Consider the following 23,070-nt stretch of genomic DNA (forward strand, 5'->3'; position numbering starts at 1 on the left):
CAATAAAAAACAATTAACATAGAATATTAAACGTATGTCGATCCCCTTTTTAAGTAACTCGAGAAAACGCAGCGCTAGACTTTTTAATCACTTCGAAAAACACTGGGCAAATGTGAAGTCCTTGAACGTTACATCCGTGTCCAGCGTACGGCATTCTGGGTCTTGTAGTTGTCATTTAGCATTCTACTCTTTGTTCTTCCCTCCTTGGATACGTTAGAACTACATTTCCCAGGTAGCCGTTATCAGTACCCAGAAACCACCCGCCCCTTTACTGGACAGTTTTTAAAACACGACTAATAGCACGTAGGCATGCAACTTATGATAGAGTCGAGGGTTGTTCCTGCTCATTGATTAGTTACTGTTGTCACTTCACTGAAGATAGCAAAACTTAAGTGTTTTTCTTGAAAATGGCGTCCATCGTTCTTTTATCGGTAAAGCAGACGGCTCAGACCAAAGCAAAACGGTGTTTGGGTTCTCGATTAAAGGGTCTCGCAGGTGCTGGTGGCCCATCCGCAACTTTCCTTCCGGAAAGGGAATGGCTTTCCAAAGGCTTGAACTTACGGTTCATGTCCCACGGGACCGCTGGTCGGTCCGCAGCCGGGACAACCAGAAGGGGAGCCCTGGCGTTTAGTGGTGCGGCGGCAGTAACAGCCGCAGCGGTGGTGGGCTTTCTGGCTAACGCTAATCACTTCCAACGGGCAGAGATGGCGACCACAATCCCCCAGAAGGCAAAGAAGAAGAAGGAGGAAGAGGAAGAAGAGGGGGACATTGCGCAAAGATGCCGGGGCTTCATGTCGGTCCCGGTGACCGACATCAGTGTACTGGAGAAAAGGACGGATGAGATGAGCACCAAGATGGAGATGCTGATCATGGAGACTCAGGCTGAGTTCTGTAAAGCCCTGGAGGAAGTGGACGGTGGGACATTCAAGGTGGACAAATGGCAAAGGAAGGAAGGTAATGCGGGGATCACTGGGGCAGCTAGTGGTTTGCACTTCTCTAGCAGGCCATACAAATACAAACACTGCTCTTAAAGGGGCAGTAGTATGTAAAATCGACGTTTGTTTGCATCAGAAACATACCTGGAATGTTGCCTTGATTCTTTCATGCATGTTTGAAAAATCCTTTAGTCTCCAATGACAACCATTCAGAAGTGCAAAACGCCTGGGCAGACCTAGCACCGCCTCCTTGGAGCTGCAGTTTCCAAACTTCCCAGCTTCTGGCTCACAGAGCAGCCCTCCTCTAGGACTCCCCCAATCAGCTCCTTCAGACTAGCCAGAATCAATTAGCAAACACCTGGTGGAATTTCTGGTGGTATTATATTAAACAAAAAACATTTTGTTTTCTGTTGTTAAAGGTTTATTAGAAGAGCAATGTTGTGATGACTTTCTGAAGGTGGAGTTTCAGAAAGAGCAGAATTTTCAAGGTGTTTAAATAACTAAATTATGAAGTAATATTTTATATATATATATATCATTTTTTAACAACTAAATCACAATATTTCCCCTTTTAATACTCTGGGGACTTTTTTAATGGAAGAGACAGGCATGCACAAGCAATATCAACAGACATAAATGCAGAAAAACAACAAATTTTTACCATTTTGTTTGTTTTTAGGTGGAGGAGGAATCAGCTGTGTGATGCAAGATGGAAAGGTGTTTGAGAAGGCAGGAGTTAATGTGTCGGTGGTGTTTGGGTATCTGACTGAGGAGGCTGCGAAACAGATGAGAAGCAGAGGGAAAGTCCTCAAAGGGAAAGATGGTGGGTTCTGCTTAGAGTTATACTTTCTCCCTTAAGACCTTCATTTCAGGTATCTAAAATATAACTTGGCTCTATTTTGCTTCAGGTAAGCTGCCATTTTGTGCCATGGGTGTGAGCTCCGTCATCCACCCAAAGAACCCTCACATTCCCACAGTGCATTTCAATTACAGATACTTTGAAATAGAAGAGGAGGACGGTGAGTCCCTTTTTAAAGCATCTGTGTCTTGGTGTCAGTGGCTCTATTGACTCTGTGGATTGATGATGACCTTTGTTTCCTTCTCCCTGTTGCTTGTATTGTGTGTGTGGGTGTTCGTGTGTGTGTGTGTGTGCTTTCAGGTTCCAAGCAGTGGTGGTTTGGTGGAGGAACAGACCTGACCCCGGTGTATATTGACAGAGAAGACGCCTTTCTGTTCCACAACACTCTGAAGGAGGCCTGTGACAAACATCACCCGAAGTACTACGCAGACTTTAAAAAATGGTACAGCTCCACCAGTGACTCTGACATTTCTGTGCACATCAGCCTATGTGTGTGTTTTAAGGACTAATTCCAGTGAATTTGTGTGGATGAATTACAATGGGTGTACCCTCACTGCTGGCTGGTGATAAGAGGAAGTCTCTCCCAAAATCTACAGATGCAGAAGAAAACCGTTGAGCAATGCTAGAGGTCATAAATGACTAGTGTTGATGTGGACAGGAAGGGTGGGGAAACTATTTTTCAACATTTTGTTTTCTGTTGTATAGATGAAAGAAAATGATATAGCATCTGTTCAGATGGATGTTTATTTTCCAGATAAATCCTTGACTTTAAGTTTGTAAAGTTATCAACTTCTCTGTTCACTTTTTGTGTCGTCCAGGTGTGACAGGTACTTCTATGTCCGTCACAGAGGAGAGACTCGGGGCATTGGAGGAATCTTCTTTGACGACCTTGACTCCCCAAATCAAGAGGAGGTGTTCAGCTTTATTAAGAGCTGCGCTCGAACCGTGGTGCCCTGTTATCTTCCCATCGTGAAGAAACATCTTAATGATTCCTTCACTCAAGAGGAGAAGGACTGGCAGCAGGTGCGACGAGGAAGGTGAGTGGAAAATGCATTATATCACAGCTGATGTGTTTCGGGGGGAAAGGAGTAAATTTAGTTGAATGCTGTGTTTGAAAAAGAAATATTTGTCAACGCAAATGCTATTATAGAAATTAATTGTGAAGTTTTGTATTTTATATTTTAAAATTATAGCAAAGCACCCTGAACTTTGGAAAGTTGATTTTGGGAAAGTTATTCAAAGCTTAATGTAGGAGCCCTGTAATATGAAGAGTCTATTTTTTAGAGTTACTATTTTGTTTGTGTTGCAGATATGTAGAGTTTAACCTGGTGTACGACAGAGGAGTAAAGTTCGGCCTTGCCACACCTGGCTCCAGAATCGAGAGTATCCTCATGTCCCTCCCCCTCACTGCCAGGTAAGACATCAGCTCTCCTTCTCTCTGTCCAATAGTAATCAGCTGTCTGTGTTGCCTGGTAACCGACTCCTCCTTCCTGTCCAGGTGGGAGTACATGCACGAGCCTGGTAAAGGTTCCCGGGAGGCCGAGATGCTGGAGGTACTCAGAAACCCAAAGGAGTGGGTGTGAGAGCCGCCGTCAAAGTTTTACAGAAAGAACAGCCTTTGTAGTATTTTTGTAAAACTGTAACCTGTTTTACAAGACCTGTGTTTATAAGAAAATATCAAGTTTCAACAATTGTCTGAGGACTTTACTTGCACTGTTAATTTTCCTTCTTTCATGTATTTTCAAATCAGCCTTCTTAAAAGCTTTAAGGATAATGATGTTTTTAATAATTGAGTTTTGTGCCATTTGTCTCTCCTTGGTAGAATGAATCGCATAAATTACCTTCATAGATTACCTGCTTGTAGATCTGTCTGTCTTTTTACTCATAATGGCAAGCATAATTTTTCTCCTTTCTCTTAATTTTTAATTTTCCAGTGACTTGAATTAGTCTTCTAATCTTCTCATTTATTTATTGAAGCACTAAAAGGGAAAAGGACAAACTGAATGTATGTGCTTTTACCACTGATGTACCAGAAACAATAAATCAGATTTTGACATATTCCTATCTGCTCTAAACATTTAATTTTGTTCGATCTATCAAACCTAAAAAGCAAGAATTAGTTGAAATTGCAGGGAAGTGGTGTACTAAATTATATAAGGGATTTATTTGAGAGTTACCCAGAAGTGGAAAAAATGTCAGTGTGTTTGTATAAATGTTTCTCTCCGTCTCTTGCATTAATTTTTATAGTGTACAATCCCCCGTAATTTATCATTTAAAAGAGCTGTTTAAAGGATTTAAATATAACATTGAGTTGATTGTCCTGGGTGTCTTTAATATTAACTGGATAGATAATTGAGAAAGCAATTCAAGAGAATTGCCAGCAAAATGTAATTTATGCCAGCCTACTAACAGAACTTGTATTATATTAAACATAAAAATATTAATTTGCAAAATCCTAAGAATGTTGTACCCAAATATGACACAGAACTGGCAAGAGTTCATTGTGATGATGTTGGTCCATAATGCAGTAAATGAGTGTTATGTTTACTTTTATTAGTAATTCTGTGAACAAGTTCCTCTTAAGCCAATTCAGCACAGCCCCACCAAAGGATGGGGTTTAATAACTGAGTCATTTATGACTTCACTGCACAATAATTTTTATTTCTCCAACATCTAATCTACATCCACCTAAACAATTTAACCTTGTTCATGTTATTTATGTTAAATGTAACATGATGGATTTAAAAATGATTTAATCAACACTGTCATGTTTCCATTTTATCTGCTTAAAACCTTTCAGCTGTGATGACCGCATTATGTTATGCTATGTTTAATGCGAGATTACAATTTAGAGCAGACATTACCGTGTAAATAAAATTAAAAACCAATGCAATACCAACTTGCACTTACTCAAAAGCATTTGACATATTAAACGTTATCTGGAGAGTTGCAGCCACTGTCTTCAAGTCACCTTTACAGGTTTCCCTTACAGGCCAACTGGCTTAAGTTCCACTCTAAAATTTCCTGGTGAAAATGAAAACCATTTATCGGTGCATGCAATGGCTGAGTCAGAGAAATTCAAAATGTCTTGTTGCTTGGACCTCACGACAGGAACTTCTTTGCCCATGAGTTGCTTGGCATGGTATCCAAAATGTTTTCCTCCTTTCGCTGAACCATCTTCACAGTGTTGTAGTACTCGAGAACATTTTTTGATGGTCTCGGGCGCTGAGGACTCGGAATTTTATTTTAAGACCAGTCAAGACCGCACATATTGTCCAGTTTATTTGTTAACATGTTTGTTTTCATTGGATGCAAAACACACCGATTAAAATCCAAGCAAGAACGTGACTTACCATTTACGTGTTTCTGTTACTTGCAGCTATGAACCATATTTCACCACATACACACCCCAGCCCACTTTATCTCTATTCTCTTTACTTCACTAGGAAACTGCGAGAAAGCAGGTGTTCATACAACTTTTGACAAGAACCTTTTCTGTTACCGTGGACAAACTCCACCCACACTGAGTGGACACTCAGCAGATGTGAAGGAAAACATAAATACTCTCTGCATGACTCATTTATCTTGATTTTAATCAGCGGGTCAATTTGACCCTGAACAGTATGTGTGTCTCAAGTTCAATTATAAAGATCACCCATTGAAAAAAAAATTAAATGTAATATAAAAGAAATTGCCAAAGATCAATTTCAAGGAAATTATTGGGTTTTTTTGTGTCTAGGTTTTTTTCAGTGGAGATGAAAATGTAAATTCCATTTTTTTTAATGTCCAAATGAGTAAATGAGTAGGTTGTCGTCATTGATCCTTAATTTCTGAGAAATAAAAAAACATCATTGCACAAATATTGATTGAAATGGTTAGTATTGGAGTCAATAATCAGATACAAAAATGTTTTGGAGGAATTTTTTGGTTTGATTAAACACTCCACGGGTCAAATTGACCCACGAACATTATTGCTGTACCCCAGAAACGAACATAACAGGAGGGTTAAAAAACATTTAATATATGAACTGATTTTCCATAATTTAGCTTATGTACGTATATAATGTACAGTGTTTTTTGTTTTTTTTTGTCACCAACTGTGTATGTAACGTGATTCGTGTGCTGAGGGGCGATCATGAACGGCAGAGAACAGATTCGAGGTGAGGCAGGCAGTTCTCTTGCCTCATCGCAGGGGGCGCTCATGATCCCAGAAATTGTGACTAAATTGTGACTCGGACCCTAAAAGTCTTAGTCTTGTCTCGATACACTCTGGTCTTGGTCTTGTCTTGGTCTCGGGTTAGGTAGTCTTGACTACAGCACTGCATCTTCATTCTGAAACTGCACACTTCCTCATAAACATCTGTGATGCACAATTTTGTTTTCTCATGTTTTTTTTTTTACAAGTTGATCAAAAGCTTGTAACAAAATGCTTTGGAAAAACAGATACTGAGGACATAGTTGTAGATCTTTAAAAGTAACTGACTTAATATCAGCTGACAGCTGATTGCAGGCCTTGTGAGTGATGCCGGGCAGTTTGCTTTCAAATGTGATCATTGGCATTTTTTAAAGCAGAGTGGTGCTGTTAAAATGTGACATTAGCATTATTCTGTGACATGCCCAGTCTCCTAAATTATCAAAGCTTAATAAATGCCATTTGCTGTTTCACCATAATCCTCCTAAAGGCCAAGTAACCTGCACTGGACTATATCAGTCACAGAGAAATATCTCACAGACACTGGAAATATTTTTTCTGTTTCCTTAGTGTGAGGCATCTGAGAAGTGTACTGGCTCACCTCCAAGACGCAGGTCTTGCAAAATATCCCCCCAGTCATTAATCCTAAAATATTTAAAATCATTTCAGCTTTAGTTCTTCATATCTGCATCTCTCTTTTTTTATTTTATTTTTTATTTTTTTTTACAACACCTGAGTCTTGTAACAAAATGGCATTAAGCTTAACAGTTTATTTTGCACATGCCTCTTCACACTCCCACAGTTAGAGATACGCAGTGAATCTCATGTACAGCAGAAAACTCAACGCCCCAGCACCTCACTGAATACCACTCTGCACCACTCACTGCGTTACTTTACCATTCAAATCACTTAATCTCTTTATGGTTTAAACCTTAGTTATAAATACTGGACATCATGTCAGATTCTTCTGAGCTTTTCTCTCCATCAGACTATTTTCCTCCTCTCTCCTCTTATGTCAGTCCTTCACTTTTCACAATCCCCTCCAAAAACATTAGAATCTATAACATACTGAAATTATTGACATTTAACAAAAAACTATTATTTGGATCTACACAAGCTTACGCAGCAGAAGAAATTATCTCTTTTTCCTAATCACTCTCAGTCCATGCAGTTCTTGCCTCATCCAGTTTCACTGTAAGAGACTCATTTTTGTGAGGAATTTTTGTAAGTCCAAACTCATACTCATGAAAATATAAGCTGAAGGTTTGCAGTTAATTCTAAAACATCTTACTTTCCAGAGAATTTCTTTTAATCATCCTGTTTGTCCTATTCTTCCGGGGGCAGACTGCACTCACTCCCTGCTCTCTCGTCTTGCCTTTTGTTGTTCGTTTTGTTAGCAGACGCTTGTTATTTATCATATTTTACATATCATCCAAGTGCAAACAGTTAACACAAACCATATCACAGCACAGCTCCTCTTCAGTGGGCGGAAAAAAGAACAAGAACATAACAGTAAGGAAAATAAAAGGAAATAAAGCAAGTATTTAAAGTAAAAGAACAGTAGCTATACTGGCAGTCATTATTATTTTCCCAGTATTTCTTCATCTATTGCTGGTTCATTCAGCAGGGATCATCCGAGTCCCTCAGTTTTAATCTTTAATCTTCAGAGGAGTACTCGTCGAAGTATGTCAATACTATATTATTATTATTGTTATTGATTTTATGTGCATACACATAACATTTCAATGATGTGCGATAAAGTTTAAATGTCTTGTCTGGGCGTTCGGCTCCGTCATTATTCTGAAACGAAGAGAAAAAACTAAATCCACCTCAAAAGTTAATTATGGTTTTATAAGAGACCCTGATACTCGTTCTTATCCTGTGACCTGATATGAATGACTAACATTTAACCGTTTATATTTTTCCAAACCCCTTTTTCAATAGTATTTCAATTATAACACATTTGAATGTAGAAACGATAAGTTGTTCCTTTAAACATTTTATTTTCCATTGCTCTTCATCGTTTATGTCAGCTTTGGATCTGTATTTCTATCATCTTAAGATTTACTTTGACTATTGTCTTGATGTTAGGCTCTGAAACAACAGTTAAAATAACTAATTTAATTTAAAAAACAGTTTTGCAGATATAATGTCTTCAAAATGGCAACATAAAATATTATTCTCAAAATAATGTTTTGAGAATAATAATTAAGAAGTTATTCTTAAGCTATTAATGGATGTCTTATGGAATCGGATTGCATTTTGCAATTATTTTGAAACCAACTTTGAAATCGGGCAGCTCTCATGATATCAGCAACAACTAGCCAATAATTCTTCGTGTTGTCATGTCAAAGGTATCTTCTTCAAATATCGTGAACAGAAGATACTGTATTTCTCCCTTGAAGAGAAATATCTTCTTCAAGAGAAGATATTTTCCTTGAAGAGAAATCTTTTCTTTTCAAGGGAGAAAATATTTCCAAGCTTTCGTTCTTTGGTTTCTCAGAACGACAGTGTCTTGTTTTCAGACATATCGAAAATATTGTGAACAATGTGTCATTCAGAATTTCCTCTTTGTGGGACAACGAAGGCTGTTTCTGTTTCTATTCATCAATTTCAGTAAATATTGTTTTCTCAAAAATTTTAACTGGAATCTCTCCAGGAATTACTTTAGGTCCCATCCCAAATCTTTCAGGGAGATTTGTCTCCCGGGACGTCACAGCGCAATATTTCTCAAATTAAAAAAAAATTGAGTTACATCCACCTAAAATAGATTTAATCTTGTTCATGTTATTTGTCTATGTTAAATGTAACATGATGGATTAAAAAAGGATGTAATCAACTCCATGTTTTTATTTTATTTTCTTACAACTTATCAGCTGTGATGACCCCATTAAACAGAATGCAAGACTAAGACTTAAAGCAGACATTTCCATGTAAATAAAATTAAAAACAAATGTAATACGACTTGCACTGCTGCTCAAAAGTATTTTACTCATTAAATGTTATTTAAAGAGCTGGATTCTACTAAGGCCAGTGATCCCCTTTACAAAGAAGATCTTTCACAAATATTTCTTGCTACTTTTTTCTCAAGCTGTATTTTTTTTTACTTTTGCAAAACCTGGAAGAATTACAGTATGTCTTCACAGAAATTTGCAGCTTATTTTTGATCAGGTCTGTGCTGCATCTGTTCCTCAAGTCTGAACATTTACTCTGCATCAAAGAAAAAATTCTCTCGACAAATTTTAAAAGCATTTGAGCCTGACAATAAAAACAAATGAAAGAGTCTTAACTGTTTGGCAATGTCGTTTCTGATGCTTGGAGACACTATCGTCTTCTGGATCTTTTTGGTTTTTGTTGCATCACATCTTACTTTCTGTAGTTTTTTGTTTTTGCTACAACAAAGCTCTTCATAGAGCTGATCCTTGTTAATTATCTTTGCCATTTGGAGAGTCGCAGCCACTGTCTTCAAGTCACTGCAGAAGGTTTCCCCATACAGGTCAACTGGCTTCAGTTCCACTTTAAATATTCTGGTGAAAACTAAAACCATTTAACATCGCATGCAATATCTGAGTCAGAGAAATTCAAGAAGTCTATTTGGACCTCACGTCAGGAACTTCTTTGCTCATGAGTTGCTTGGTGTGGTATCCAAAATATTGTCCTCCTTCCGCTGAACCATCTTCATTCTGAAACTGCACACTTCCTCAGAAACATCTGTGACGCACAATTTTGTTTTTTAAAGAACTTCATAAAATCAATATAGACACAGTTTTTCTGCATTCTTAGAAGTCTGTTTTAGAGGAACACGGCAGGTAAACCGAGAGATGATGTCAAGAGCTGAGCAGACAAAGCTGATTTTGAGTAATGCTGGGCAGTTTGCTTTCAAATGTGATCATTGGCATTTCTTAGTAGTTGGTAAGCAGAGTGGTGCTGTTCAAAGATGACATTAGCATTATTCTGTGACATGCCAGGTCCCCTAAACATGCTTTTCAGACAGTTTATCAAAGCTTGATGGATGCCATTTGCTGTTTCATCATCATCCTCATAAAAGGAAAGTAACTGGTGCTGGACTCCATCAGTCACAGGAAAATACTGGAAATATTTTTCTTCTCACTCTACTTTTACTTCTGACCACGCTTATGACAAATCAGTGGCTGTATTTCCTTTACAAATGGGTGCAAAACTGTGTCAATATTCTGCTAATGTCAAAGAGACACAACATTGCAACTGAAGTCTTTCCATTAAATAAGAAAAGCAATTAAAGTCACACATGAATAAATTTGATCAAAATGATTATTTGAAGTCATTTAAGTAAAGTGAGTCTAAAAAGCCACGCCCACAGAACCATCTGCCTTGCTATAAATTCATCTGGCCACCAGTTAATGTATCACACTGGATCCCTGGAGTTTCAGTGAGCAGAGATGGCGACCAAGATCTCCCACAACGTGAAGAAGAAGGAGGAGAAAGGACAGAGCATTACGGAAAGATGCCGGGGCTTCCTGACTACCCCGGTGACAGACATCAGTGTGCTGGAGGAAAAGAAGGACGAGATGAGCACCAAGATGGAGATGCTGATCATGGAGACTCAGGCTGAGTTCTGTAAAGCCCTGGAGGAAGTGGACGGTGGGACATTCAAGGTGGAGAAATGGGAGAGGAAGGAAGGTAATATGGGGATCTTCAATGGTTTAACCTAACTGCAAATACTGCTCTTAAAAATAAAATTTATTCAAGTTTGTTGTGAATCTCCAGCAGATAATTTCAGATTTGATCAACTTTTTATTTGAAAATCCCTCAGAGTTCTGTTTTCAGATCATTTGTTTCTGCTTTGCTTTGTTTCTGCTGTAAAGAAATATACCAACATCTCATTACTTTTTTGTGCAAAACATCCAGCTATACAGTTTCTTTAATGAAATGCATAAATTCCAACTATTAGATTATGTCAGACATTAAAAAATAGCTAAATGATCATTACTTTCAATTAAAGTCAAACTGATTCAGTTACAAACTGCAGAGGCTTCCAACCTGCATCAACAGAAGAATAGACATGACTCCATTTTTAATGTCTCTACAGTGATCAGCCTCCTAACTGTTCCTATTTGCTTTGTCAGACAAGTTTTTAGTTTGTTTGGTTTCGTAATATAAAGTATTAATCCTTAACCTATTTTGTTATTCTTGTTCTTTTTTTTATTATGAATTTTTTTTATTATGAATACTTTGTGAAGAGCATCTGTGTAAGATGCTCTTCACAAACAATATCAACAGACATAAGTGCTTAAAACAACTAATTCTTACCATTTTTGTTTGTTTTTAGGTGGAGGAGGAATCAGCTGTGTGATGCATCATGGAAATGTGTTTGAAAAGGCAGGAGTGGATGTGACAGTGTTGCTAGGTTGTCTGACTGAGGAGGCTGCGAAACAAATGAGAAGTGGAGAAAAAGTCCTCAAAGGGAAAGATGGTGGGTTCTGCTTATAGCTTGAACCCACCATGTCTGGTGGGTTCAGACATGGTGGGTCATCCACTAGTCTGGTGCATGTGACCAGACTAGTGTCTGGTCACATGCACTATGTGCATTGTATCCAACAAGTACAGTTATACTTTCTGCCTGGAAACCTTCATTTCAAATATAACTTGGCTCTATTTTGCTTCAGGTAAGCTGCCATTTTGTGCCATGGGTGTGAGCTCCGTCATCCACCCAAAGAACCCTCACATTCCATCAGTTCACTTCAACTACAGATACTTTGAAATAGAAGAGGACGGTGAGTCCCTTTTTAAAGCATCTGTGGCTCTATTGACTCTGTGGATTAATGATGAGCTCTGTTTCCTTCTCCCTGTTGCTTGTATTGTGGGCGTGTGGGTGTGTGTGTGGGTGTGTGGGCGTGGGTGTGTTGGTGTGTGTGTGGGTGGGGGTGGGGGTGTGTGGGTGTGTGTGTGTGCGTGTGTGTGTGTGTGCTTTCAGGCTCCAAGCAGTGGTGGTTTGGTGGAGGAACAGACCTGACCCCGGTGTATATTGACAGAGAAGACGCCTTTCTGTTCCACAACACCCTGAAGGAGGCCTGTGACAAACATCACCCGAAGTACTACGCAGACTTTAAAAAATGGTACAGCTCCACCAGTGACTCTGACGTGTCTGTGCACATCAGCCTATATGTGAGTTTTTAGGACTGATTCCAGTCTTGCCCTGGAATCTACAGATGCAGAAGACAGTTGAGCAATGTTAGAGGTTATAAATGATTAGTATGGATGTGAACAAAATGTGCCAATTTTTTTTTTAGATTAGATTAGACTAGATTAGATAAACTTAATGGTCTCCAAGGGTCAATTTGTTTGCAGACAGCAAGAACAATTGCCGATAAATACATATATACAGAATTTTTTTACAATAATAGTACACCACCATATAGCACCATACAATCTTATACCACCACAGTTTGGGCTTATTTCAAATTATTGATGAGGACGACACTAACTGGGACAAATGAACATTTATACGTCTTTGTGTTACATTTAATTGCCTTGAATCTATGAGCAGAAGACAACAACATAAAATGGTGATGTTGTCTTCTGTTGTATAGATGAAAGAATATTATTATACAGTAGCTGTTCAGGTGAATCTGCCTGATGTCTTCCCAGATAAGTCTTCAAGTTGGAAAATTATCAACTTCTCTGTTCTCTTCTTGTGTCCTCCAGGTGTGACAGGTACTTCTACATCCGTCACAGAGGAGAGACTCGGGGCATCGGAGGAATCTTCTTTGATGACCTTGACTCCCCAAATCAGGAGGAGGTGTTCAACTTTATTAAGAGCTGCGCTCGAACCGTGGTGCCCTGTTATCTTCCCATCGTGAAGAAACATCTTAATGATTCCTTCACTCAAGAGGAGAAGGACTGGCAGCAGGTGCGACGAGGAAGGTGAGTGGAAAATTCATTATCCACCCATCCATTCATCCATTTTCTTACACCCTTCTACCTGGTGGGGTTGGGAGGAGTGCTGGTGCCTATCTCCAACTAGACATTTCAGGCAGGAGGCGGCGTACACCCTGGAAAGTTCACCAGTCCATCGCAGAAAATTTATTATAGCACTCAAATTCCTAAAATGACTTTATATCCCTCAAAACTGATAGCTTTTAGGATAAAGGATGAATATAGTGTAATGCTTTTTATTTGTCAAGGGATATCCGGTTGTCGTCTACAGTCATCAATATGAATTTTGAATCAACTTGAGGATGTTAATTTATTTAGTCCACTTTTTTTTCTTCTGACATTACAATAATTTATAATTAACTTTTGCAACAAGAATTGAAGGCTGTTTGAACTTATTGTGGATTTTCTCAAACTCACACTGGTTTAAAGCAATAAATACAGGTTCCAGTTAATATATAACCCCCCTACTAATGCTTGCATAAAAAGGGGAGAGGATATCATGGATTTTGTAAACATTAAAAGATTACTGTACAATAGTATCAGACACTTTTGTCTGGTACTTCCTTCCTTCTTCCCTTCCTTCTACCCTCCACCCTCCTATCATTTTTATTCTTCCTTCCTTCAAATCCGCCTGCTGTAGAAATTCATAGTGAAGTTTAGTATTTTAAATTTAATGATAAATCAAAGCACTGTGTTCTTCAGAAAGTTGAATCTGGAAAATTAATCTAAGATTTTTTTCATTAAAGATGAGTAGGAACTCTATAATGTGAAGAGTGTTTTTAAAATTGGTATTTTGTTTGTGTTGTAGCTATGTAGAGTTTAACCTGATGTATGACAGGGGAATAAAGTTCGGCCTTTCCATGCCTGGCTGCAGAGTCCTCATGTCCCTCCCCCTCACTGCCAGGTAAGACATCAACTCTCCTGCTCTCTGTCCAATAGTAATAAGTTGACTGTGTTGCCTGGTAACCGACTCCTCCTTCGTATCCAGGTGGGAGTTCATGCACGAGCCTGGTAAAGGTTCCCGAGAGGCCGAGATGCTGGAAGTACTCAGAAACCCAAAGGAGTGGGTGTGAGAGCCGCAGTCACAGGTTTACAGAAAGAACAGCCTCTGTAGTATTTTTGTAAAACTGTCACCTGTTTCACAAGGCCTGTGTTTATAAGGAAATGTCAGAGGACTTTATTTTTTCAAATCAGTCTTCTTAAAAGCTTTAAAAATAATGTTTTAATAATTGAGCTTTGTGGTATTTGTCTCTTCCTAAATATATATTTAGTATGTTATATATACTAAATATTTAAATTTTGTGTTTGACCAATCAGCCCTAAAAAGCAGGAATAAACTGAGTCCTATATACCTTGTGTTATTTTTCTGATGTCTCAGCTTTCTTTATTTGAGTGGAGTTGTAAACAATACTTTGGTTTTGGATCATGTTTCAGAGGATGATTGTGAATCAATGAAGCTTTTTGTCCTGAACTTTATCTCAAATCTATTTTATTGCAGTTTAATGTATTGGAGCAACATAAAGTTGCTATTGTCTTATTGAAATGTAAATCTCCTTCCTAGAGGAGCCTCAGAGGCACTAACACTACTATTTCTGAAATTAAATGTAAAGTACTCAATAAAAAAAACAATCCGTTACATATTTTATATTTTCTAGGCTCTGCAATTGCAAGATGAAGCTAAGAGAAGTGCAGGAATCAGAAACATTTTTTCTTTTAAACTTTGTGTGGTTTCAAAACCTGGTACAGATCAGTCACAAGAAATCATCTTTTAATCTTTTTTTTTATTAAAAATTAATATCAAGCTTTTCACGAGACAAGAATTTATAACAACTTCCCTTGTGTTTAATGTTATATAACATTTTGTTTAATAAGGCGTTGTAAAAAAACGGCTCTGTGGAAGTATTGGTGCACTAATTTATGTAACCAAAGTGACTACCAGCACAGTCCAGTGTCAGAGCAAATGCTGAGGCTTACAGGTCAACTCACATTTACAAGTATAACAATATTTAGTGCTTAAGGTGTGCGCCATGTGGAAAGATCAGTGACATTTATTTTTGCCAATGAAGGTTAGACGGGTACATTTGGTTTTTAGAGTGCTTATCGTTTAGGAAATATTGCATATAGACCAGAAGCACCTAGAGTAACATCAGCTCATTGAATGAGATCTTCAACCAAACTTTCCTACCTTTCATTAAACATTTCCTGTTAAGCACAGACACTTCCTGCTAGCCTCACAGCTTACTGTAGTACAATCACATTAGTATCAACGCATTTAATGAACTCCTATGCATTAAAAAAATCTATTTTAGTTCACTTTCAGACATAATCTATATACATATACAGTATGTAGAGGTGATTACACATGCTAAAAGTGGAGTTTAGTTATAGTGACACTTAATACAAACTCATTTCTTACATTTAATTTCCTAACAGCTCCAGAATCTCTTTTTTTTGCCCATATTTCTGCCTCTGAACAGAAACCCACAGGTTCATGAGGGTTAGTGAGTCCTGACTGTCAACAAACAGGGCAGAGAGAGTTCTGACCTGAAAAGGCCAAGTTCATGCATTACCAAGATTATAAGTAATGTGATTCCCACTTTACTTCCTCCTTTTTATGTTCCAGTCTTCAACATATTCTCAAAGGTTGGATTAGTGCATTTGCTGGAAAAATAAACCATTTCAATCTACATTAGAACAAGAAATCTGATAGCACTGTGTAAAGTGTTAACTTCTTCTTTGCATTAGGGTCTATGATTATCTATCATAAAATGTGACGGGCTACTTTTCATTTCCAGTCAGTACAAGCAGAAAAGCCACCTTTCTGCCACCAGAAGAGTTTCAGAAGTTAAAAGGTAGAAAAACGTCTGACTTTTGCTTTCCTTCCCTTAGACAAATAACTGCACAGTTCAACAGCCTGGAAACTGAACGAGAGAGAAAAACCTTAAAACACAAATAGACAGAAACATTTCTAAGCATCCCTGGCAAAGTTGTGTAAAAAGCCATACAATAATTATTGCTAGTTAATGCAGTAGCACAATCTAACACTGAAATATTTAGATGAATCTAAACAATTAAATCAAAGCATTTAGCAGAGGAAAAAACATTTACCCACATTAATATCAATAAAAAAATGTAAGTGAAGCATTTATTTAAATTTTACGTTAAGTGAGGAGGTCCTAATTGGTAATCTACACCTATTTCTCTGGGATAAAAACATTATTTGACACAAAGACCCATTTCCTTTTGTAACTGGCAACTAAGCTTAATAGAGACCCATACTTATCTTCTCTGTAAAATGTACAGTTAGAGAAGTGGAGCAAAGAGGGACACGTTAGGGTTGTCAGTCTCCATAACAATTATTAGAGTCTGTTTACATGTAAACTGGTTGAGAGTGATGCCAAAAAAAATGCCGTTCCTGTCATACACACTCCTGTTGGTACCAAGTCATCAAAGACATTACAAAACCTAAAGTAAAACTGGACTTCTTACCTTCACTGACACAAGAATTTCCCACTAACTGTGTGTATATTGCTAGTTGCTTTTGGGATTTTACCAGGAGCTTAGATCAGATAAGACTGAGATTAAGTTTTTTTTTCAGGATAGGTTTGGAATAAAGCGGAGAATGAATGTTTGTAAAAGCACATGAGAGCTTTTACACACATTCTTTTACACACCGTTCCTAACGGTGGACGGTCTGGGAATCTGTGGGTCTGTTTCACATTTCTCCCTCTGTGTGCTCCAGCGTGAATGTTATAGAAGATTATTACCCCATCAACCAATTGCTAAGATTTTTAAATACACATCTCAACTCAACAGTTTTACCAGTTAAACTGGCTTTCCATCGATTTCAAAGTTCACACTAAGTTCCTCCTTTTTACTGTAAGAACATTACATGGACAAGCACTGGCTTGTCTCCCTACTTCCCTGGCAGGTCCCTGAGGGGCTCTGTTCTTAAGCCTACTATTTTTGGACTCTGGTATCTCTTTTAGAAATTAGCACATTTTCAAAATTGTATTTAGGTAATTTCCTTGTGTTTTCTAAATATGTGTTTTATTTGATGTTTGTGATTTATACTGGAGCCAAAGGTACCAATAACTGTGCAAACAGTAGCTATGATAACAATAATTATCTCAACAACTTTTTTTCACACTGAATAAATGTACTCAAATTAAAGGTAAAATTTTTCTCAATCTTCTATTGTGCTGGAATGAAATGTGCTTTTTTTTTTTAAAGCTTTTTACACATCTTTACCAGGGTTTATTGTATTAGCCAAGATCACCTAATCCAACACCAAGTCCAAGACCTGTCTGAAGTCCACAAGCATGTCTGACTCAATATGTGTTTGGACAAAAAACAGATACCTAGATATTAAGGAAAAGAAAGGCTGAAATAATGTACTTTTGCCTACATAAGTCTCAATAGTTTGGCACTGGTCCTCTAAGAAGCATCAATCCAACCGTCATATACGCTGGTCTGAATTATAGAAATAAAACCCTTTCATCCTTCACATGAGGTGTTGTTTGGTTTTGGTATTACAGTATCACTTAATCCCTTATGCATTACTTCACCTCGATGATGAAAAGGTTAGTGCAAATTTCAACAGAACTGGCACCGGCAAAGTTTGCATCAATCCACTGAAATGTGTGTGCTTGCTGCGTGTTGAATGTTGAAGGCTGGTGATACCACAGTAGAAACACTGCTAAACAATAACATGGTCTTCACGTAGGTCAGGGCTTTTGTTTGAGATGTTTTCACTTCCTTTGACCACTGCTGATTCTACCGGAGTTGGAGTTCACTATATCTTCATACTGAGGAGGCGGCTCTGTCTCTATCTGGACATCTGTGTGGCCCACAGCCTCTTCGTATGACGGCGGCGGATCTCCTGCGCTTCCTCTCCCCAACGTGATCTCAGAACCTGGATAGGCCGGGCTGCTGTGGATGCTCAGTTCTGATTGGTCACCATGATGGTAATCCCTCCCCCACTGGTCCATGGAGACCACAGACAAGACGTGGTTATGATGCGGGTGCCCCAGGCCTGGGCTGCGCTGAGAGCGCTTGCGGGAGTGGCAGCGCCAGGCAATGATGGCGACGGCGATGACGATGAGCCCGACCAGCAGCAGCGGCACGATCAGGTAGAGAGATTGGGCCCCGCCGACCATGGAGTCCAAATCTCCAGGTGGACTGCTTTCCCGGACATATTCCTCCCAGAATCGCTTCTGCATGTTAAGAAAGAGACAAGAGTTGACAAAGACCGCAATGAAGTCTGATTCAAAGGAAACTAGAGAGTCGCAACAAATCGTCCTGTTTCCTGTCTGAATAGTTTTTGCATGAAAAAACAAAGAGAGGCGACAACAATCCCTAAACAAAACGAGAACACATAGCTCTCTGGTCCCTCACAATGGCTTTACAAATCCGCCTGCCTGTCTGGTGTTGCTCTTCCTGCTGATAAACATCACTTCCTGAAAGAAAAACACCCACATTCCACAAAAACAAACACTTTGGTTTCAGGATTTCACTGCTGGACACAAAATCACCACAATAATAATAATTAAAAAAAACACTTTTTTTTCTTTAACAGTATGTGACTTATTTAGGTTATACAATCAAAATAATATTGATTTATGGATTTTAACTCCAGGTTTAAACCCTGGAGCTAAAATTGGCTTCTGTAGATTTCTGCCCTACCAGAAAATGTCTAAAAATGTGGAAATGGAATCAATATGTTCAACGGTGAACTTTCTTCAGTTTTCAGAACCATAAGTAGAACAGATTGTAATGAGACTTTAGTAAAACATCCAGAAAAATACACTGCAGATCCACAAAGTAGTAGGAATTATCCCTCACCCAATAATTACAGCAGCTTTACCCTAAAACATCCTGTAGGTTCTCTAAATCCACATAAATCAAACCATAATTATCTTTGATTGCTGCTGTAAAGTAGGATCATTGAAACACAGTTTTGAGGCTTTTGTGTTGTTTCATCTTCAGTCTTTTAGGTTAATGTTTGATTTATGCATGAACAAGAGCCCACAGCTAATCTAAACAATGCAGTTTTTCCAAAAAAAACAAAGCATGCACCATGCCTACTTTGGTAAGGATGACAAGAAACCGTATTAAAATTATTCAAAGGAGAAAAAAAGAATACACTTTAAAATATTCAGCTTTTATACAAATTCACCAGTGAACAGCAATTGTATTTCATCCTAAACACTACAAATTTTAACTGAATTGTTTTAAAAATTATTTAAAAGTAGTTGATTAGTTTGTGTCAGAACTTTTTTTGTAATTAATGACTTCCTATTTCAATATGGAAAAAATAAGAAACAGAAAAAGTTTATTAAAACAAGTGAACAAAATGAAAAATGTGCGACACTATGCTACCAAAAAAAAAAAACAAATGTGTTTTTTACATCTTTACATAATCCTGAAGGTGATGATGTTGTTCTCAAACAGAGAAAATGGGCACGTCTAAAGTGTAATCATTTATCTAAAAGCGTGTCAATACTTCAAAGATAAAATCAAACTCCTGTGACGTCTCTCGTCTGCCGTACCGTCTTCTCATCGTTCTCGAAAGCTTCTCGGGCCTCCTCGTAGGTGCACACCTCCTCACGGCATTCCCTCTGAATGTTCCCAAGCTTCATCTCCTCTAACAGGAAGTTGGCCCTCCGCAGCCGCCTCAGCACCGAGTGGGCTGAATTTGCTGGCAGGAACACTGCGAAGAAAAGAGTAACAGGAGAGGAGCGCAGGAGGGAGACACAAAGGAGGGGGGTGGCAGAGACAATGTCAAAGTGAGGGAAAGGATACAAGACTCAGAAAAGTGTCAGAAAGACAAAAGCGGCAAGCCGAGACTTCTAAATGGGAGAAAAGAAAAGTTAGTAAATGGAACGGCATGTGGGAGGGAAAAAGGCACAAATTAAAAAAAAAAAAAAAAAAAACAGACAAGAAGCTAGAAAACTGGGAGAGTGAAAGAAGTGTAGGCCAAAACAAAAGAAGCAGAGCAGAGGCAAGAGATGCTGGGTGCCCACATTTCTGCATATAAACAAAAGCTTATTTTATTTGGCCATCCATTCCCAGACCACAAGAGAAAGTGGAGGAATTAACTTAAAGAGACAAAGGGTTGTCTCTTTTGGACGTCCAGAGCATAAACAAAACCCTAGAAAAAGGTCACATCATGATCTGGTTCTGATATTACCAAGTAATTGCTTTTGTTTGACTCATAACTTTGAAGAGATTTGATCAATAAGACGTGACAAGGCGACAAAAAGAAAAATAACGAGACAAAGGCAGGCAGAATTCAAGCAGAAAAAAAACAGAATGGGGATTGTTTTTATTGTTTTCCTCCAGGATCACATTCCAGTGATTCGTTTCAGTGCAAAATAATACTGAGAAAAACCTCACAACAATTTACAACAAATACCCTTCAGTAAACACCAGGTTTTTACAAGTAAGCACATCTTGACAAATGTTTAATGTAAATGTTACATTAAACATTAAATGTTTAATGTAAATATATTCCAACAGGATATTAACTTTTGAACCTATCAAGTTAAGAATGGAAATGAAAAGTGTCTGGCACTTAGAGAATTAGAGGTTTCTCTCCCAACATGGGTGGACAGCCCTTATTTGTTGGTTTGTTTATGTCTGCATATAGCTATTTGACTCGTTATTATTACTCATTATTACAAATGCATCTACATGCATCTCTCAAAAGATAAAACTTTGAAAATTAGTGCCAAGTTTGAAAAACATACATTTAACCTGTTACTTATATTGCCATTAAGAATTGCATATTTTAACGCCCATCTAAATAATTAATTGAAAAATCCGAAATAGGGACGACTGCAGTAAACCCTTCTTTACAGTTCCTGACCAGATTTTGCAGGTTTCCACTGATATTTCGATCATTTATCTTTGGCGAGGACCTCAAAGTCTTGGAGCTTGTCAGGTCTCTTTGCCATCACCCTAATCTTTAGCTTCCTTATATTTTCTCAATCAGTTTCAAGTCAGCATTCAAGCTAGGCCACTCCGAAACGTTAATTTGGCTTAAAGTTATAGGTCACTTGTAAAGCAAGTTAAAAGATTACTTAAAACCTCAATCTTGAACAATTATGGGTTTCTGAGTAAAATAACTTGTTGCCAGTTAGGCCTCACATTTCGAAAATGGTGTAAGTAAAGAATTAGACAGTGGTGGGCATTTATCATATTATTTATTGTAAAACTTCTTATCGTGATAAGAATTTTAAATTAATGTAACAATGATCAGTTCCAATTAATGGTGTTTGAAAACCTCAAAAATTGATCGGATTGTCGGAATTGTTATTTTTACAATTGTCTCCGCTGTTAGTACCATGAGAGCATAAAAATAATAATAAAAAAGGCTAAATAAAGTCACTGTGTGCAGGTTGGAAATGTGAATCCCACTTCTTTAAGTTGCCTGAAGAAGCCTATTTCAAAATGGTTATGTTTCTTTAAGAGCACTATTTGTGTTTGTAGGTCCTTGACAGCAAACACATGCATTCACAGCCATATACTTGCCTAAAAAGACTAAAAAAACAAATTCTGTTTTTTATCACAATAAACAACACAAGATCTTGTGATAAAATTTCAAAAAAGAAAATCCCTATAAAATTAAATGTGACTGTTAAGAATGATTTTTTTTTTTTAAATCCACCATAAAATTAATGTAATGAGAAACAAAAATTCACGCCATGCATTCACAGAGTAAAAGTGCCTCTTAGTGATTGGTGGGCTGGACCACATGGGCCCCTAAATGAGATACTGCTTAGGGCCTCATCCAAGCTTTAGCAGGCCCTGATGTTACGATGAAAACCATGAGTGTACTGTAAATAAAGAGTGAATCAACTTACCACTCCCCATGATTCCTGCCAGTATGTTTGGGGTGATTTATCTGTGGGACAAAGGTCAAACATAGATTAAAAGACTTATAAAAAATAACATCCACTCATCAACCTATTTTTGTCTGATTAACTCATACTTTGCGCTGTTTTTTTCCCCAGCAACCCACCAATAATTCAATAATATCCCACATGAAGACTTGTTTTCATTTAGCAATAGTCAGATAATTTGCAAAAGTTCTCACCTCTCTGATATTTCTTATAAACAGCTGGATGGCAAATAGCTCAACTCAAAATGCCTCAAATAGAAGTCAATGTTGTGACAGTTTCCATAATCGAGGAGTCAAGGGGCATTTTTGAACAGTCAACAGGTCATGTTTGACTAAAATGACAAAAGGTGAAATCTTTTGTCGCACACACTTTAGTAAGCTCCCAGATCCCTGCTTCAGGCTAAAATAGACGACGTGCAGCAGAAAAATCCCAAAACAAAGCGCCGCCGCCCTGTTACAACAATAACCTGAAGCACATACAACACCGTTTCTTCGCCGCTAAACAGTCTCTTCTCCGTTTGAATGTGTGTCGGTAATCAGGTCCAAGGTGATCAGAGAAACAATTCCCTGGATCTAATCACCTCCAGCTCAGGATGCTATTTAATGACCGACATGAGGTTCAAAAGGCCGGATTTCCTTTCGGCGCAGCCGAGGAGACGGAGATCTCTGCCAGCTGTTGCTTTTCTATTCATGAACACACCGAAAAGAAGCAACAGACACGAAACACATCACTTCTGCTTACCTTGTTTCGATGCCAAAAATTTGCATAAGCGATGTCTCTCTTCGACCCGTCGTTAACCGAAGAGATGTTTTGCGCACAGTGCGCAGGCGCGAAGGTCTGTTTGCAACAGCGGTCCCCCCACCTCCCCCAATTAAAGACACAGACACATCTGTCTATCTATCTATCTATCTATCTATCTATCTATCTATCTATCTATCTATCTATCTATCTATCTATCTATCTATCTATCTATCTATCTATCTATCTATCTATCTATCTATCTATCTATCTATCTATCTATCTGTCTGTCTATTTGTCTGTCTGTCTGTCTGTCGGTCTCGGGAACAAACCTTTTAAATGGAAATCAAAATAAAGTTTCCTTTTTTTTTTTGGCATGTTTTTCACGCTCTGAGTGTTTCAGTTTTGTTAAAATACCAACAAAGATATCCACAACTGTATTTATATGATAAAACATCTTCAAGAGGAAATCTATGAAGCCAACCTGGCCTTATGTAAAAAGTGAATCATGAATGAATGTGATTG

The 23,070-nt window shown here is 38.1% G+C and overlaps 2 protein-coding genes across 9 annotated transcripts; one reads left to right on the top strand and one right to left on the bottom strand.

The window, feature by feature from the left end:
- The first annotated feature begins 243 nt into the window (after positions 1 to 243).
- cpox (coproporphyrinogen oxidase) lies at positions 244 to 13,999 on the top strand. Of its 2 annotated transcripts, none has more exons than XM_032571640.1 (7): positions 244 to 954; positions 1,615 to 1,758; positions 1,844 to 1,954; positions 2,095 to 2,236; positions 2,613 to 2,831; positions 3,104 to 3,208; positions 13,890 to 13,999. In XM_032571640.1, the coding sequence occupies exons 1-7, from the start codon at positions 408 to 410 to the stop codon at positions 13,972 to 13,974; spliced, it is 1,353 nt and encodes a 450-aa protein (XP_032427531.1). In that variant the 5' UTR covers positions 244 to 407; the 3' UTR covers positions 13,975 to 13,999. The 2 variants fall into 2 exon arrangements, with proteins under 2 accessions (XP_032427531.1, XP_032427530.1); XM_032571639.1 differs by lacking the exon at positions 13,890 to 13,999 and adding an exon at positions 3,293 to 3,858 and having other exon boundaries at positions 248 to 954.
- Positions 14,000 to 14,662: 663 nt separating this feature from the next.
- prrg1 (proline rich Gla (G-carboxyglutamic acid) 1) lies at positions 14,663 to 22,669 on the bottom strand. 7 transcript variants are annotated; one of them, XM_032572608.1, is made up of 5 exons: positions 22,549 to 22,669; positions 21,769 to 21,809; positions 20,094 to 20,121; positions 19,453 to 19,613; positions 14,663 to 18,117 (listed from the first exon to the last, which is right to left on the bottom strand). In XM_032572608.1, exons 4-5 carry the CDS (start codon positions 19,540 to 19,542, stop codon positions 17,653 to 17,655), a joined length of 555 nt encoding a protein of 184 aa, XP_032428499.1. In that variant the 5' UTR covers positions 19,543 to 19,613; positions 20,094 to 20,121; positions 21,769 to 21,809; positions 22,549 to 22,669; the 3' UTR covers positions 14,663 to 17,652. The 7 variants fall into 7 exon arrangements, with proteins under 7 accessions (XP_032428499.1, XP_032428495.1, XP_032428498.1 ...); XM_032572604.1 differs by lacking the exon at positions 20,094 to 20,121; XM_032572607.1 differs by having other exon boundaries at positions 19,453 to 20,121.
- Positions 22,670 to 23,070: the final 401 nt, after the last annotated feature.

Source organism: Xiphophorus hellerii, chromosome 9 (genome assembly GCF_003331165.1).
Source record: "Xiphophorus hellerii strain 12219 chromosome 9, Xiphophorus_hellerii-4.1, whole genome shotgun sequence".
In the NCBI taxonomy this organism is placed as follows: domain Eukaryota; kingdom Metazoa; phylum Chordata; class Actinopteri; order Cyprinodontiformes; family Poeciliidae; genus Xiphophorus; species Xiphophorus hellerii.

What these genes read in the sequence shown, in the direction of transcription:
- prrg1 (XM_032572604.1), bottom strand. An exon ending in TCGAGAACGATGAGAAGACG is followed by an intron (nt 18,118 to 19,452) that starts GTACGGCAGACG and finishes CTTAACATGCAG; the next exon opens with AAGCGATTCTGGGAGGAATA.
- cpox (XM_032571640.1), top strand. Translation starts at nt 408, where the DNA reads ATGGCGTCCATCGTTCTTTTATCGGTAAAGCAGACGGCTCAGACCAAA. An exon ending in CAAATGGCAAAGGAAGGAAG is followed by an intron (nt 955 to 1,614) that starts GTAATGCGGGGA and finishes GTTTGTTTTTAG; the next exon opens with GTGGAGGAGGAATCAGCTGT. An exon ending in TCCCTCCCCCTCACTGCCAG is followed by an intron (nt 3,209 to 13,889) that starts GTAAGACATCAG and finishes CTTCGTATCCAG; the next exon opens with GTGGGAGTTCATGCACGAGC.